This window comes from Phocoena sinus, chromosome 1 (assembly GCF_008692025.1).
Source record: "Phocoena sinus isolate mPhoSin1 chromosome 1, mPhoSin1.pri, whole genome shotgun sequence".
Lineage (NCBI taxonomy): Eukaryota > Metazoa > Chordata > Mammalia > Artiodactyla > Phocoenidae > Phocoena > Phocoena sinus.
The window spans coordinates 44,838,448-44,853,577 of NC_045763.1; the positions used below are offsets into that span (position 1 = coordinate 44,838,448).

The 15,130-nt window shown below is 42.2% G+C and overlaps 1 protein-coding gene across 1 annotated transcript in view; it reads left to right on the plus strand.

The window, feature by feature from the left end:
- The first annotated feature begins 755 nt into the window (after positions 1-755).
- Positions 756-15,130, plus strand: part of CPT2 (carnitine palmitoyltransferase 2) — a 35,203-nt gene continuing 20,828 nt past the window's right edge. The window contains exons 1-2 of the mRNA XM_032642082.1: positions 756-1,004; positions 13,500-13,580. Of these exons, the coding sequence (XP_032497973.1) occupies positions 853-1,004; positions 13,500-13,580 (233 nt within the window). The 5' untranslated portion in view covers positions 756-852. The remainder of the gene's footprint in view (positions 1,005-13,499; positions 13,581-15,130) is intronic.

A 15,130-nucleotide genomic window follows, 5' to 3' on the forward strand; every position in this document is an offset into this window, starting at 1 on the left:
GTGGCTGGATGGGAGACGCCAATGGTTTCTGGCTTCTACACACATTTTCTCTATTATTATTATTATTTGCCGTGCTGCATAGCTTGCGGGATTTTAGTTCCCCCACCAGCGATTGAACCTGGCCCACGACAGTGAAAGCGCGGAGGTCCTAACCACTGGACCGCCAGGGAACTCCTGCACACATTTTCTCTAATACCGGCTCAATTGAGCTCGAAGGGCAGCTCGACAGGGCTAATCACGGTATGTCAAAAACCTTCTGCTGGGCAAACTTGACGGGTGACTAGTTAACGACAGCAGCCACCATTTACTGCTTAGAGCGCCAGGAACAGTACACACCAAGTTGTTTCATTTCACATCTAGGAACGTGGGGGCTGGGTTGAATGATCATACCTCTACTTCTCAGATGAGGAAAGAGAGGTTTAAATTTTTTCCCACGATCTCCCAGGGACAGAGTCTGGACCAAATTTATCAGATTCCAAAAGTTTTTTCGGCTTCTCTTTTTCTCCAGTTCAGTTTCTATCTTGTTCCAAAACAGGAGAAGGGTGTGGCTTCGGAGCTCGGTTTCCTGCCGCCTAGAGAGCAGAAGAGAGACCAACAGAGCCGGGAGGCGACGGCCGCCCCAGTCCCGCAGTGGGCAGGACCCTCTGAGCCTCGGTGGGCCTGTGGGCGGGCCTATTTGCGGGCGGGGCCCTCCGTGGGCGGGGCCAGAAGGCCGGAAGTTGTTCCGCGTACCGGCACAAACTGAACGCGAATCCCTGACGCAGCGTCCTGGGGCACTGAGGGCGGCGTCCTAGTCTCTGTAACCAGAGCTCCGCATTCTCCGCGTTCTCGCTGCTGCCGCCTTCCGGGACGATGGTGGCCGGCCTGCTGCTGCGCGCCTGGCCCCGGGGCCTTGCCTTTGGCCCGGGAGCCCTCAGTCGGCTCCTAAGCACAGGCTTCGACCCGGGCCAGTACCTGCAGCTGAGCATCGTGCCCACTATGCACTACCAGGACAGTCTGCCCAGGTGAGCCCGGCCTCCCGGTCCCCGCCGTCCACGCGAGCTGGGGTTCGGCCCCAGCCTCTCTCCAATCACTCACGCCTATTCTGCTGAACCCTCTTCCACCTCTAAAGTTTTACCTGGGACGCTGCCGCATCCTCCAATCTGAAAATCCTGTGACTTTCAGGATCTCATGGTACTGGAACTTCAGAATGCCCGAATTCTCTTCCAGAATCCCTCGCTCCCCCCAGCCATTGTTGTCTCAGATTTTCTCTCCCGAGCTCTTCTCGAACTCCTACAAAAAACCGACTTCCAATCAAATATCTAATTGTCCCTCACATTTCTCCCTGAAAAACGTCCAACCTGCATATCGCTAACACTACCCTTAGCCCTCCAACTAGGTTGTCTCCCCGCATTCCTGCACAGAATACGGATCGGTCAATTCCTGATACATAATAGGTACTCTCCCTCAATTTCTCCCAGCACGCCACCTCTTTCACGCCTGTTACTTATAACCCTCAGCCCCACTCCCCATGCCTCCAGTCCTCTTGTATTTTAGCACGCTATCCTCCCCCAAGCAGATTCAAGTATTCATCTTACCCTCCAAGTCCTCAGCATTCTAAGTCCAATTTTCACCTGGAAACCTTTCACCCCTACCAAACCTTCCTCAACACTCCTCCCACCCTCCTCCCTAACCCACATTACTCCCTGCAACTTCAGCCCACCCTCACAGAATTCTAGGCGGCACCCTCAGTACCCCTCCCCAAATCTTCTTATTCACATTAGATACAGAGCCCACCCAAATTCTGTGCCTCCTCACCATAGCTACGCCCCCGCCCCCTTCTAAAACACTTCTCCCAGAATCTACTTCCCCTGTGAAACACAGCTCCCATACATCTTCCTTCTCCTTCCCTCATCCAGTATTTTCTTTAATTCAGCTTCCAGTTTGCCCAGTCTTTGAACTCCCAGCCTTACTCTAAGCTGCCAGGTCTCCTCCAATATTAGAAATGTCCCTAAATTCCTTCACCCCCTAAAACCAAACTTTAACTTCTCTACCTACTCACCAGTTAGTTCCTGGTGCCAAGTTCCAAATTTGTTTCAAAGAGCCTTTTTACTTCCTTTCTCCCCCAAGCTGCCATTAGGGGTCTCCCTCCCAGTCCAGGGGCTGGAGACCCTACCCCATGAACAGAACAAAGATTGTCACAGGCATCAACCCCAACTACTAGGTTGCTATTTTTCTCTACAGCTGGGAACCCCTTAACCCATTGTCATGACTGCCCACCCCCATCCCCTCAGGAGTATCAGCTGAGGGATTCTTGTCAAATTACAGTGTGCAAACATCTAAAACAAGTTAAAATGAGGTTATCTAGCCCCAATCCCACTGTTTAAATTTGGCAGGAGGATGGGGAAGAGAAAGTCTCTGTGCCTGTGAGATAAAACCTTGACCTCTTCTTGACTATGAGCTGAGCCAGTATGTGGGGGAAAGGTGAGGAATGACAGAGCCTGTCTTCACTTGCCAAGCCCAGCAACAGATGGCCTTTAACTTTCAGACAGTCCCGGGCCCCACCCAGGTGTAAGGTCAGAGGGGTTTTCTCCATTTTAGAATTGGAAAGCTGGGAAGAATATTAAGAATATCAAAGAATATCAAGATCATTTCCTCTAATCCACAGCACAGATATCTTGGAGCTACAAACAGTAGCGCTCATCACCCGTGTATAACTTTAAATGATGACTCCCTCCCCAGGCCTCCACCACCTCACCTGTAAGTTGGAAGTTAGATAAGATGAGATTCCTTTTATCTGAGATTCTGGAGAGGTAAAATGAATTGTCTTTCACACTCGTTTTGATGTCACACTTGGTGAAAAGCCCTGGCTTTGAAGTCTGGTAGAACTTAAGTTTCAGATTCCGGATCTGATACTCTTTCTGTATAGCTTCAGGCAATTCAGTCAACCTCTTTGAGCCCTAGTTCTTACCTGTAAGGTAGGAACAGAAAGCACAATTCATAGGGCTGTTGTGAGGCTAGAGTGAGATAAGATGCCAAAATAGGGAACTGTCCTTATTAGTTGGCATGGGAAGGACTAGTCCCTTAGTATTAAGTGGTCCAAATGGATCTCCCTTCCTCCTTGCCTCTTTCTTTTCCTATTATATCACTGCCTTTTAATCAAGTGGCTTTGGACTTGCTTTCCTCTAGGAACCTTTGCACTATCATTTGCTTGGTTTTTAGGTGTTACGTTTTTTTCTTTGCTCTTTTTCAGTGTAGTCAAATATACAAAACATAAAATTTACCATTTTAACTATTTTTAGGTGTACAGTTCAGTTAGGTTTTTTTTTTAGGGTTCTATTTATACACACTGAGCAGTTAATTTCAGAATATAAAAATGCAAGTCTGAAGTAGAGAAAGGGTGGAACAACCTGACCTACACATTCACATTATTAATTTGATAACCATTTATTAATAGGGATTTGGAGACCAGTCAGTCATGTTGAGGAGCTTACTGTATAGTGGGGGAGATTTAACAGGTAAACAGTTATGATATAATGGATAAGTGGCAAGCAGCATCTCATGGTGGTTACAGTCATGAGATAGGAGTCAGATTTGATTTTTTTAAAAATTAATTAATTAATTTATTTTTGGCTGTGTTGGGTCTTCGTTGCTGCACGCGGGCTTTCTCTAGTTGTGGCGAGTGGGGGGCTACTCTTCGTTGTGGTGCGCGGGCTTCTCATTACAGTGGCTTCTCTTGTTGCGGAGCACAGGTTCTAGGCATACGAGCTTCAGTAGTTGTGGCACGTGGCCTCAGTAGTTGTGGCTCGCGGGCTCTAGAGCTCAGGCTCAGTAGTTGTGTTGCATGGGCTTAGTTGCTCTGCAGCTTGTGGGATCTTCCTGGACCAGGGCTCTAACCCGTGTCCCCTGAATTGGCAGGTGGATTCTTAACCACTGCACCACCAGGGAAGTCCCAAAGCACAGAGTCTTAACTACTGAACTTCCAGGGAAGTCCCTCTGCCCATTTTTTTAAGTCAGGTTGTTTTTTTGATGTTGAATTGTATGAGCTGTTTATATATTTTGGACATTAGCCTCTTATTAGTCATATCATTTGCAAATATTTTCTCCTATTCCGTAGGTTGTCTTTTTTTTTTTTTTGGATGGTTTCCTTTGCTGTGCAAAATCTTTTAAATTTGATTAGTTCCCATTTGTTTTTGTTTTGTTTTGTTTTTGCTTTTGTTTCCTTTGCCTTTAGGAAACGGATCAAAAAAAATATTACTGTGATTCATGTCAAAGAGTGTTCTGACAATGTTTTCTTTGAGGAGTTTTGTGGTTTCCAGTCTTACATTTAGCTCTTTAAATCCATTTTAAAATTTTTATTTATTTATTTTTTTGCGGTATGTGGGCCTCTCACTGTGTGGCCTCTCCCATTGCAGAGCACAGGCTCCAGACGCGCAGGCTCAATGGCCATGGCTCATGGTCCCAGCTGCTCCGCGGCATGTGGGATCTTCCCGGACTGGGGCACGAGCCCGTGTCCCTGCTTCGGCAGGCAGACTCTCAACCACTGCGCCACCAGGGAAGCCCTTTAATCCATTTTGAGTTTATTTTTGTGTATGGTTTGATAAAATATTCTAATTTCACTCTTTTACACATAGCTGTTCCATTTTCTCTGCACCACTTAAGAAGAGACTGTTTTTTCTCTATTGCATATTCTTGCCTCCTTGTCATAGATTAATTGACCATAAGTGTGTGGTTTTATTTCTGGGCTCTCTCTTATGTTCCATTATCTATGTTTTTGTGCCAGTACCATAGTGTTTTGATTATGCTAGCTTTTGTAGTATGGTCTGAAGTCAGAGAATGTGATATCTCCAGCTCTCTTCTTCTTTCTCAAGATTGTTTTGGCTATTTGGGGGTCTTTTGTGTTTCCCTACAAATTTTAAAAATTATTTGTTCTAGTTCTGTGAAAAATGACATTGGTATTTTGATAGGGATTGCATGAATCTGTAGAGTGCTTTGGGTAGTAATGGTCATTTTAATGATATTAATTCTTCCAGTCCATTAACAAGGTATATCTTTCCATCTGTTTGTGTCATCTTCGATTTCTTTCTTCAGTGTCTTATAGGTCTTTTACCTCTTTAGTTAGATTTATTACTAGGTATTCATTTTGATGCGTTTGTGAATGGGCTGTTTCCTTAGTTTCTCCTCCTGATAGTTCATTGTTAGCATGTAGAATGCAACAGATTTCTGTATATCAACTTTGTGTTCTGCAACTTTACTGAATTCATTGATGAGCTCTAGTAGTTTTTTAATAGTGTCTTTAGGATTTTCTATGACATAGTATCATGTCATCTGCAAACTCTGACAGTTTTGCTTCTTCCTTTTCAATTTGATTCCTTTTATTTCTTTTTCTTGTCTGATTGTTGTGGCTACAGCTTCCAACAGCATGTGATTAAAGGGGCAAGAGTGGAATTCCTTGTCTGGTCCCTAATCTTAGAGGAAATGCTATCAGCTTTTCATCATTGAGTATGTGTTAGCTCTGGAGTTATCATATGTGACCTTTATTATGCTGATGTGTGTTCCCTCTGTACTTACTTTGTGGAGAGTATTGTCATAAATAGACGTTGAATTTTGTCAAAGCTTTTTCTGCATTTATTGAGGTGATCGTAAGGCTTTATTCTTCAATTGGCTATTGTGATGAGCCATTGATTTGTGGATATTGAACCATCCTTGCGTCCCTGTGATAAATGCCACTTGATCAGGCTGCATGATCTTTTTATTGTATTGTTGGATTTGGTTTGCTAATATTTTATTGAGGATCTTTGCATCTATGTTCATTGGTGATATTGGCCTGTAATTTTCTTTTGGTGTGGTATCTTGTTTTTTGTATCACGATGTTGCTGGCCTCTTATAATAAGTTTGGAAGCATTACATCCTCTGCAGTTTTTTTTGGAATAGTTTGAGATGGATGGGTGTTAACTGTTCTCTACGTGTTTGGTAGAATTCACCTGTGAAGCCACCTGGTCCAGGACTTTTGTTTGTTGGGAGTTTTTAAATTACTGATTAAATTTCATTACTGTTAATTGGTCTATTCATATTTTCTATTTCTTCCTGGTTCAGTCTTGGGAGATTGTACATTCCTAGGAATTTGTCCATTCCTTCTGGGTTGTCCATTTTATTGGAATATAGTTGTTCATAGTAATCTCTTATGGTCCTTTGTATTTCTGTGGCATCAGTTGTAACTTTTCCTTTTTCATTTCTGATTTTATTAGTTTTGGGCCCTCTCTCTTTTTTATTTGATGAGTCTGGCTTAAAGTTTATCAATTTTGTTTATCTTTTCGAAGAACCAGCTCTTATTTTCATTGATCTTTTCTATTTTTTTTTAGTCTATTTCATTTACTTCTGCTCTGTTCCTTATGATTTCTTTCCTTTTACTAACTTAGTGTTTTGTTCTTTCACTAGCTCCTTTAGGTGTGAGTTTACATTGGTTATTTGAGATTTTTCTTGTTTCCTTAGGTAAGCTTATAGCATTATAAACTTCCCTCTTAGAACTGCTTTTGCTGCATCCCATGAAGTTTGAGTCATTGTGGGTTTTTTTCCTTTTGTCTCCAGGTATTTTTTGTTTCCTTTTTGATTTCTTCAGTGATCCATTCGTTGTTTAGTAGTGTATTGTTTAGGCTCCACATGTTTGTGTTTTTTGCAGTTTATTTCTTGTAGTTGATTTCTAGTCTCACAGCATTGTGGCTGGAAAAGATGCTTGATATGATTTCAGTTTTCTTAAATTTTCTGAGGCTTGTTTTATGGCCTAGCTTGTTTTGTGACCTGTCCTGAAGAATGTTCCATGTGCACTTGGAACAGTGTATTCTACTGTTTGGGATAGAATGTTTTTTATGTATCTATTAGGTTCTCTGGTCTAACGTGTAATTTAAGGCCAGTGTTTCCTTATTGATTTTTTGTCTTGATGATCTGTACATTGATGTAAGTGGGGTGTTAAACTCCCCTACTATTACTGTGTTACTGTCAATTTCTCCATTTACGTCTGTTAATATTTGCTTTATGTATTTAGGTGCTCCTATGTTGGGTGCATATATATTTAAAATTATTATACCTTCTTCTTGGATTGATCCTTTGATCATTATGTAGTGTCCTTTGTCTCTTGTAACCATCTTTGTCTTAAAGTCTATTTTGTCTAATATAAGTATTGCTACCCCGGCTTTCTTTTGATTTCCATTAGTATAGGATATCTTTTTCCATCCCCTCAAATCAGTGTGTGTCTTTAGATCTGAAATGAATCTCTTGTAGGCAGCTTATATATGGGTCTTGTTTTTGTATCCATTCAGCTACTCTGTGTCTTTGAATGGAGCATTTAGTCCATTTACACTGAAAGTAATTATTGATATGTATATTCTTTTTTTAAATATAAATTTATTGATTTATTTATTTTTGGCTGTGTTGGGCCTTCATTGCTGTGCATGGGCTTTCTCTAGTTGTGTCAAGTGAGGGCTACTCTTCATTGCGGTTCGCGGGCTTCTCATTGCAGTGGCTTCTCTTGTTGTGGAGCACGGCCTCTAGGTGCACGGGCTTCAGTAGTTGTGGCATGCAGGCTCAGTAGTTGTGGCGCACAGGCTTAGTTGCTCCATGTCATGTGGGATCTTCCCGGACCAGGGCTCAAACCCGTGTCCCCTGCATTGGCAGGCGGATTCTTAACCACTGAGCCACTAGGGAAGTCCCGATATGTATATTCTTATTACCATTTTGTTCATTGTTTTGAGACTGTTTTTGTAGTTCTCTTTTGTTCCTTTATTAGTCCTTTGTTCTCTTCTCTTGTGATTTGGTGACAATCTTTAGTCTTACCTTTGGGTTCCTTTCTCTTTTTTCTGCGTGTTATCAATTATAGATTTTTGGTTTGTGGTTACCGTGAGATTTAAATATAGCCATCTGTGTATATACATGATTGTTTTTAGTTGCTGGTTTCTTAATTTCAAATGCATTTTAACAACCCTGCATTTGTACTGTCCTTCCATATCATGATGACGGTTTTTGACATCATATTTTAGATCTAATTGTTTTGTATCCCTTAACTGCTTATTGTGGCTATAGATGATTTTACCAGTTTTTTCTTTTAACCTTCCTACTAGCTTTGTATGTGATTGATCTAACTTTTTTGTACATTTGCCTTTACTGGTGAGCTTTTTCCTTTTCTAATCTTCATGTTTCTAGTCATGACCTTTTCTTTTTTGCTTAGAGAAGTCCCTTTAACATTTCTTGCAAAGCTGGTTTGGTGGTGCTGAACTCTTTTAGGTTTTGCTTGTTTGAAAAACTTTTGATCTCTCCATCAAATCTGAATGAGAGCCTTGCTGGGTAGAGTATTCTCGGTTGTAGGTTTTTCTTTTTTATCACTTTAAATATATCATGCCACTCCTTTCTGGCCTGCAGAGTCTGCTGAAAAGTCAGCTGATAACCTCATGGGAGTTCCCTTGTAAGTAACTTATTGCTTTTCCCTTGCTGCTTTTAATATTTTCTCTTTATGCTTAATTTTTACCATTTAATTACAATGTGCCTTGATGTGTTCCTCTTTGGGTTCATCCTGTATGGGACCCTTTGTGCTTCCTGGACTTGGATGTCTGTTTTCTTTCACATGTTAGGGATGTTTTCAGCTATTGTGTTTTCAAATATGTTCTCTGCCCCTTTCTCTCTCTCTTCTCCTTCTGGAATCCCTATAATGTGAATATTAGCACAGTTGATGTTGTCCCAGAGGTCCCTTAAACCATCCTCATTTCTTGTCATTCTGTTTTCTTTTTTTTGTTCAGCATGAGTGATTTCCACTACCCTGTCTTCTAGCTCATGTGATCTGTTCCTCTGTATCATTTAGTCTCCCGTTGATTCCTTCTAGTGTATTTTTCATTTCAGTTAGTGTATTCTTCACCTGTTTGATTGTTCTTTATATTTTCTAAGTCTTTGTTAAAAACGTCTAACTTCTTGCTCTCTGCATCCGTTCTTCTCCTGAGTTCTATGATCGTCTTTACAGTCATTACCCTGAACTCTTTATCAGGTAGACTGCCTGTCTCCACTTCACTTAATTCTTCTTCTGGGGTTTTAGTTTGTTCCTTCATTTGGAACATGTTCCTTTGTCACTTCATTTTGCCTAACTTGCTGTTTTTATCTCTGTGTATCTGGTAGGTTGGTCATGTTTCCTAATCTTGGAGAAGTGGCCTTTTGTAAGAGATGTCCTATGTGTCCCAGTATTGCACTCCTCTTTTGTCACCAGAGCTACATGCTCTAGGGGTGCCCCTAATGTGGACTGCGTAGGTCCTTCTCCTGTGGTAGGCTGACTACCATGGGCAGTCTGATAGGCTTGGTTGTCCCCTGGTCTGGTTGGTTGCCAGGCCCTGCCGTATGCAGAGGCTGCTGGCTGCCGGTTGGCTGCCCGGGTCACAAGGTGATTGGCTGCAGAGCTCCGGGGGTCCCAGGGCTAGTGCTGGCTCACTGGTGGGCAGAGTCAATTCCTGGGGTCTGGCTGCAGGGCCCAGGGGGCCCAGAGGTTCCAGATCTGGTGCTGGACTGCTGGTGGATGGGGCTGGCTCCTGACACAGCTGGCTGCGGGGTCAAGGGTATCCCAAAGTTTGTATTGGCCTGCTGGTGGGTGAGACCAGGGCCCAACCAGTCCCAGGGCAGGTGCTGCTGGCCTGCTGGAGTCTGAGCTGGGTCCTCCAGCTGAGGGGCTGTTGTTGCCCTGGGGCTGGTGTCCACCAGCTAGTGGGTAGGCCGGTCCTGAGGCTAGAGCAGGCTTACTGGAGGGCAGGTCAGGGATTTGAGGGCTTGCCTGCTCACTGGTGGGTGCATCTGGGTCCTGTGGTCTCTGGTGGCAGGGCCCTGGGGGTCCTGGGTCTAGTGCCTGTGCACTGGTAACATTCCTACTTTTAAAGTGTACAGTTCCATGGGGGAGGGTTCTAGGACCACAGCGTTGTGCAGCTATCACCACCATCTAATTCATCGCCTCTCCCCGTCATTGCAGTCATTCCCCATCCCCCAACACCCTTGGTAACCACCAGTCTACTTTCTGAAAAGTGACTTGTTTAAAACTGGGACCCGGGTTTATTTGGCCTCAAAGCTTAGGCTTTTCCAGCATAGCACACTGTCGCTAAACAAAGAACGAATCCACAGTTGACAGGATTATGCTCCCTTGCATACCTTCAGTTTTCTTCCTTGTTGCCTGCTTGGAAGAGCCTGTGTAAGTGTCAGAGTTGATTCTGTCAGAGCAGGGGGGATCACCGATGGAGTATCCAGTCAGAAGAGGGCAGAGGAGCCAGTCTTGAGAAAACTGGCACTTTTAGGGCAAGAGGACATAATGGAGGAAAAGAGAATCAGAAGAAGATGTCAAAACCAACAGGATGGGAGAAGAGAATCTCTAACTCCATCTTCTGCATCCTTAAAGGATCTCATGGTCTGCAGTCTGATGGGGAAGAGAGACATAAATACATAAATGCCACTAAAAATGATAGAGAAGAATATAGGGTCCTGGGGTGCATAGGGGGGAAAAGGAAGGTAATCAACTAATTCATTTAACACACATTGAGTACCTATTCTATGCCAGCCCATGTGCCAGTGGAGGTGAGAAAAGGAGATTCAGAGGAAGAATCCTAATGAGTGGTGAGCTCCCCTCTCTATACATCACCATAATCATGCGAGCCAACTCTGTGCATTTCTTCCCAGCTCCACATTCGGTGACATCATGTTGGTAGCTTGAACTTGGCCATGGTGGGAGATTTACAGAAATTGGTAAATGCTACAAATCAGGGCTTCACCCCCTGCCCACCAGAGAGCTGGTTTACTAACCCAGCATTCCTTGGAGTGGATAACAGATGAGGATGGGGAGAAGGTGGTACGATTAGATTTGAGGGGAAAGAAACGTGTTTGATGTTGATGGCGGGTTGTGGAGGTTAGGAGGGTGTTGGTCCTTCCTAGAAGTTGGGGAGTGGCTTTCTTTGAGGAGAAATCTGAAGGCAAGTGGTATTTACAGAACAGTCAGATTTTGAGAAAGGTGAGGAGGTAGAAGAAGTTCTAGAGAAGAAGTTATAGAATATAGGGTAGTTTATTCAGAACAGAATGGGGGTTCTGCAAGATAGAGTGGAGGTGGCTTGTGAAGAATAATAGCTATGTTATTAAACTGGATGTTGCTGAGTGGGTCGAAGGGAATGGCTGGGGACAGGGTTTGTGCCTAAGGTGGGAGGTGTCAAAAGAGGAGGGAAGCAGGAAGCTAGGAGGGAAATGAAAAGGAGATGGAAGGAGCTGTCTATAGATATTAATAGGTATCTGGGTTCTACAAATACACATTCCATATGTGCTGTATGTTTAGTGCCTACTATATGTCAGGTACCTTGTTAAGTTCTTTATATATTTATTTCATTTAATCCTCATAATGGCCCAGTGAGCTAATATTTAACACATGGAGGAAGAAGGGCTGGAGAGGTAAGAAGTTTGCCCAAGATCACCTAGATAGTAAGTGACAGAATCCTGGATGCAAACTCTGAGTTATCTGTGAGAGTCCACAGGCTGTGAACCTAACCTCTCCATATACCAGCTGTGCTGGTGATAGACTTGTGCTGGGTGGGGCTGGAACTTGACAGGATTTCAGATCTCTCTGTGAGGCAGTTCTTCTCTCCAACTTCCTGTGAGGCCGGAAATGGAGTCTGAGGGACATGAAGTAATTTGCCACCTATAACCATATCAGAGAGATTAAGTGACAGAGCTGGGACTTAAGCCTAGGTCCGATTCTAAATGTCCTTGTCTTTTCACCGTCAGTAGTTCTTATACTTTTAGATTTCACAGATCAGTAAAATTATAGGGGAAAATACTGTTATCAACATTATTTCTTAAAAAAAAAAAGACCTTTAATGACTCTCACCCAAAAAGGGGGGGGGGTGGGACAATCTCAGAATTAAGAATAGACTTTTCATGTAAGCAAATTTAGCTTTGTGAAAAGCTCACTGTATTGTCCATGTTTGTTTTATTTCCTTGTGAACCAGTAACTTCACAACTATGGCCATCTTCTGCAAGTATCAGATAATCCAGTGATATGGACTATGTTTTTATTTGACATTTACAATGAGGGTATTTTATAGAAGGCAAAAATATAGACTTGGTAAGTTTAGCATATTCATTAAGTGATCTTTGATAATTTTTATAGAAAACAGGTGACTTTGTATCCATGATAATAATTTTTTTGTAGAATCTATACTGCCTTAATTTAGTTCCATTGAGAAAATTCTGTTGTGCTAATAACTCCAAAATAAATCATCACTCTGAAAACTTACTTTACCCCACTAAAGTAAGTTCAAGCTAGAGTTAACACTCCAGAATCTTTTGAATAAGGACTGCTTTTATAAAACTGCCATTGCCTCTAATTTAGAATTGTTTAAAACGAAGGTAAATTTTCCTTAATGTCCCTACTGTATCAAAACAAAGTCTTGAGAAAGGTAAGTAGGTAACTTTGTACTTATGAGATAGCTGAGCTAGTGTTAGGGATTTTCTGCATAAGTCCATGTAAGAGGACCTACAGTGTTACAGTGTTGTGAATGGTTACTCAGTGCAGCCTAAGTCCATGATGGCTGTAAATTCAGATTTATTTTTTGACATAGTATTTTGGATAAACATGCATTGAAAAATAAACTGAAGAACTACAGTGTATCTTATTAGTAAGGTCTTAAACTGTGTTTTATGGATAACTTTTCAGTTTTCCTAAATGGCTGCTATATTTAGATATTTTGAATGTATCAGTGTTAATTTTGAGTTGGCAAAGGTAACCTAACAAACTTGGATTAAGTTTTGGTACTAGGGGATATATCTTTCAATAAAATTATTAACATGAAAAAAAAAAAGTATGCCTCACGACATACCCCTGGTGTTTTCATTTCACTGTGGACCTGTAACTTCATCGCCATAGCTGTCATTGGGAATCCACCGGTAGAGAATGATGAGTAAGTAAGCACGGAGGAAGATTTGGTTCTTCCTCACAGGACTCCTGGTGAGCTGGGCATGGCTTGATGGTCGATCCCATGGTTGGCTGGCCCATTGGACAGACCTGTGTTTCCCTTTTGTATGATTCTCTGTCATAAAATACACTAGAAAATTTAAAAATAGAAGTTTTTTTTCATCTTGGGAGAGAAAAAGACAGTCGTTCAAACTAAGGGTAGAAATAAAATCAGTGCCAGTACAGGGTTAACACAGGTATTATAACTGTGACAGGAAACAGGAATTTTGGGGCAGACTCTGCTTCCCCATTTTGAATCTGTTAGTATGTTTACTAATTCAGCTTATGAAATTCATCATTAATACATTAAAAAGTTATTATTTTACTTAAAAAAAAAGAGCTACCAATTATACTTAAATTCATCTATTCTCATTTGTAAGTGGCTTCCTTTTGTTGTTTGTTTTTTTTGGAAAGAAGTTAATTATCCAGTAATTATTGGTTAGTTTGGGTTGGGAAGCTAGTTAACCTCTTCCACAGATTGTCACCCTTACACTTGACCTTACTTTCTTCCCAGGCTGCCTATTCCCAAACTTGAAGACACCATTAGGAGATACCTCAGTGCACAGAAGCCTCTCTTGGATGATGGCCAGTTCAGGTAAAAGCTGAGAACCCTGAATGGCCATGGATGGGTGGCTCAGGGGAGGCTGGCAGGTGCCGGTGAACCAAGTTTCAGGGAGTGTCTGTGATTTGATTGGGTCACCAGGCACCTAGGACCTGGTCTTTACGTTTGCAAGTTCAGGAAATAGATTTTCACTCATGAAGGGCTGACCAGGCCCTGAGGTGAGAGTCTCTTTAACTAGACTCAACAGGCAATGGTTTATAAGCCAGAATGCCAAATTTGTGCTATCTTGGTGGGTGTTACCTGGTTGGCTAGCTGGTACCAGTCATTTACAGGGGGCATGTGCTCTTGGTAGGGAGGTTTATTAAGGAGAGCATGGGGCAGACCAGAAGTTTGCTTGGTGAGCATATGTACTGGGTTGGATAGTGTGCCCTCCAAATTCATTCCCTTTTGAGAACCTCATTATGTGACCTTATTTGGAAATAGGGTAGTTGCAGATGTAATTAATTAAGATGAGGTCATACTGGAGAGAGCTGAGTCCTTAAACCAATATGACTGGTATACTTATAAGAAGAGGAGAGACACAGAGACAGCCATGTGAGGACAGAGGCAGATTAGAGTGGATTAACAAGCCAAGGAATGCCAAGGATACCTGGTAACACCAGAAGCTAAGAGGAAGTCCTGGAACGGATTCTCCACTGGAGTCTTCAGAGAGAATATGGTCTTGTCAGCACCTTGATTCTGTACTTCTAGCCTCCAGAACTGTGAGAGAATAAGTTTCTGTTGTCTTAAGCCATCCAGTCTGTGGTACTTTGTTATGGCAGTCCTAGGAAACTAATTCAGTATGGAATTGGAAAATAATATTGGATATTGTTAAAAAGCGGATTCCATCAAGCTCTTGTATCCTGGTATAGTACTCTTTTTCCACAATGGGAATTTGTCGTGCAAATAACTGGCCCTCTCATTAGAATCACGGAGTCCTTCAATGGACAGTGCTGGGAAAAAAAGATGAACCATTCATAATGTAGTCCTCTGCTTTTAAATATTCCACATTAGTCACTTGAAGCTTCTATTGACATGGTAATGATGTAATAGCTACCTGTTACTACGTATTATGTTTCAAACTATCCTAAATCCTTAGCTCTTATAAATATTTAAAAAATCATGTAAGGTGGTATATTATCTCTATTTTACATATAGAGAAACTGAGACTGAGAGAGATCAAGTAACTTGTCCACGGTTATACAGTTTGAAAGTAACAGAGCTAGAATTCAAACTTAGCTCTTCTTGGCTCCAAAGCTTATATCATTTTCTCCATGCCTCCTAGATTACACATTATTTTATGAGATGTGGATTCATCTTCCTAATCAATCATTTTAAGATATCCTAGATTTATCTGTTTAGATTGATTCCTGTTCTTCTGACCAGAGGTACTTTCTGATCTCAGTCCCTGGTTCTAGGGATATGCTATTGGGGACCCAAAGTTCTGTGATGAGTTCTTGGCCATGAATCTAAAAATCGTCTATTCCCCAGCCGCATAGCACAGGGAGATCAGCTCAGTGCTCTGTGACCACCTAGAGGGGTAG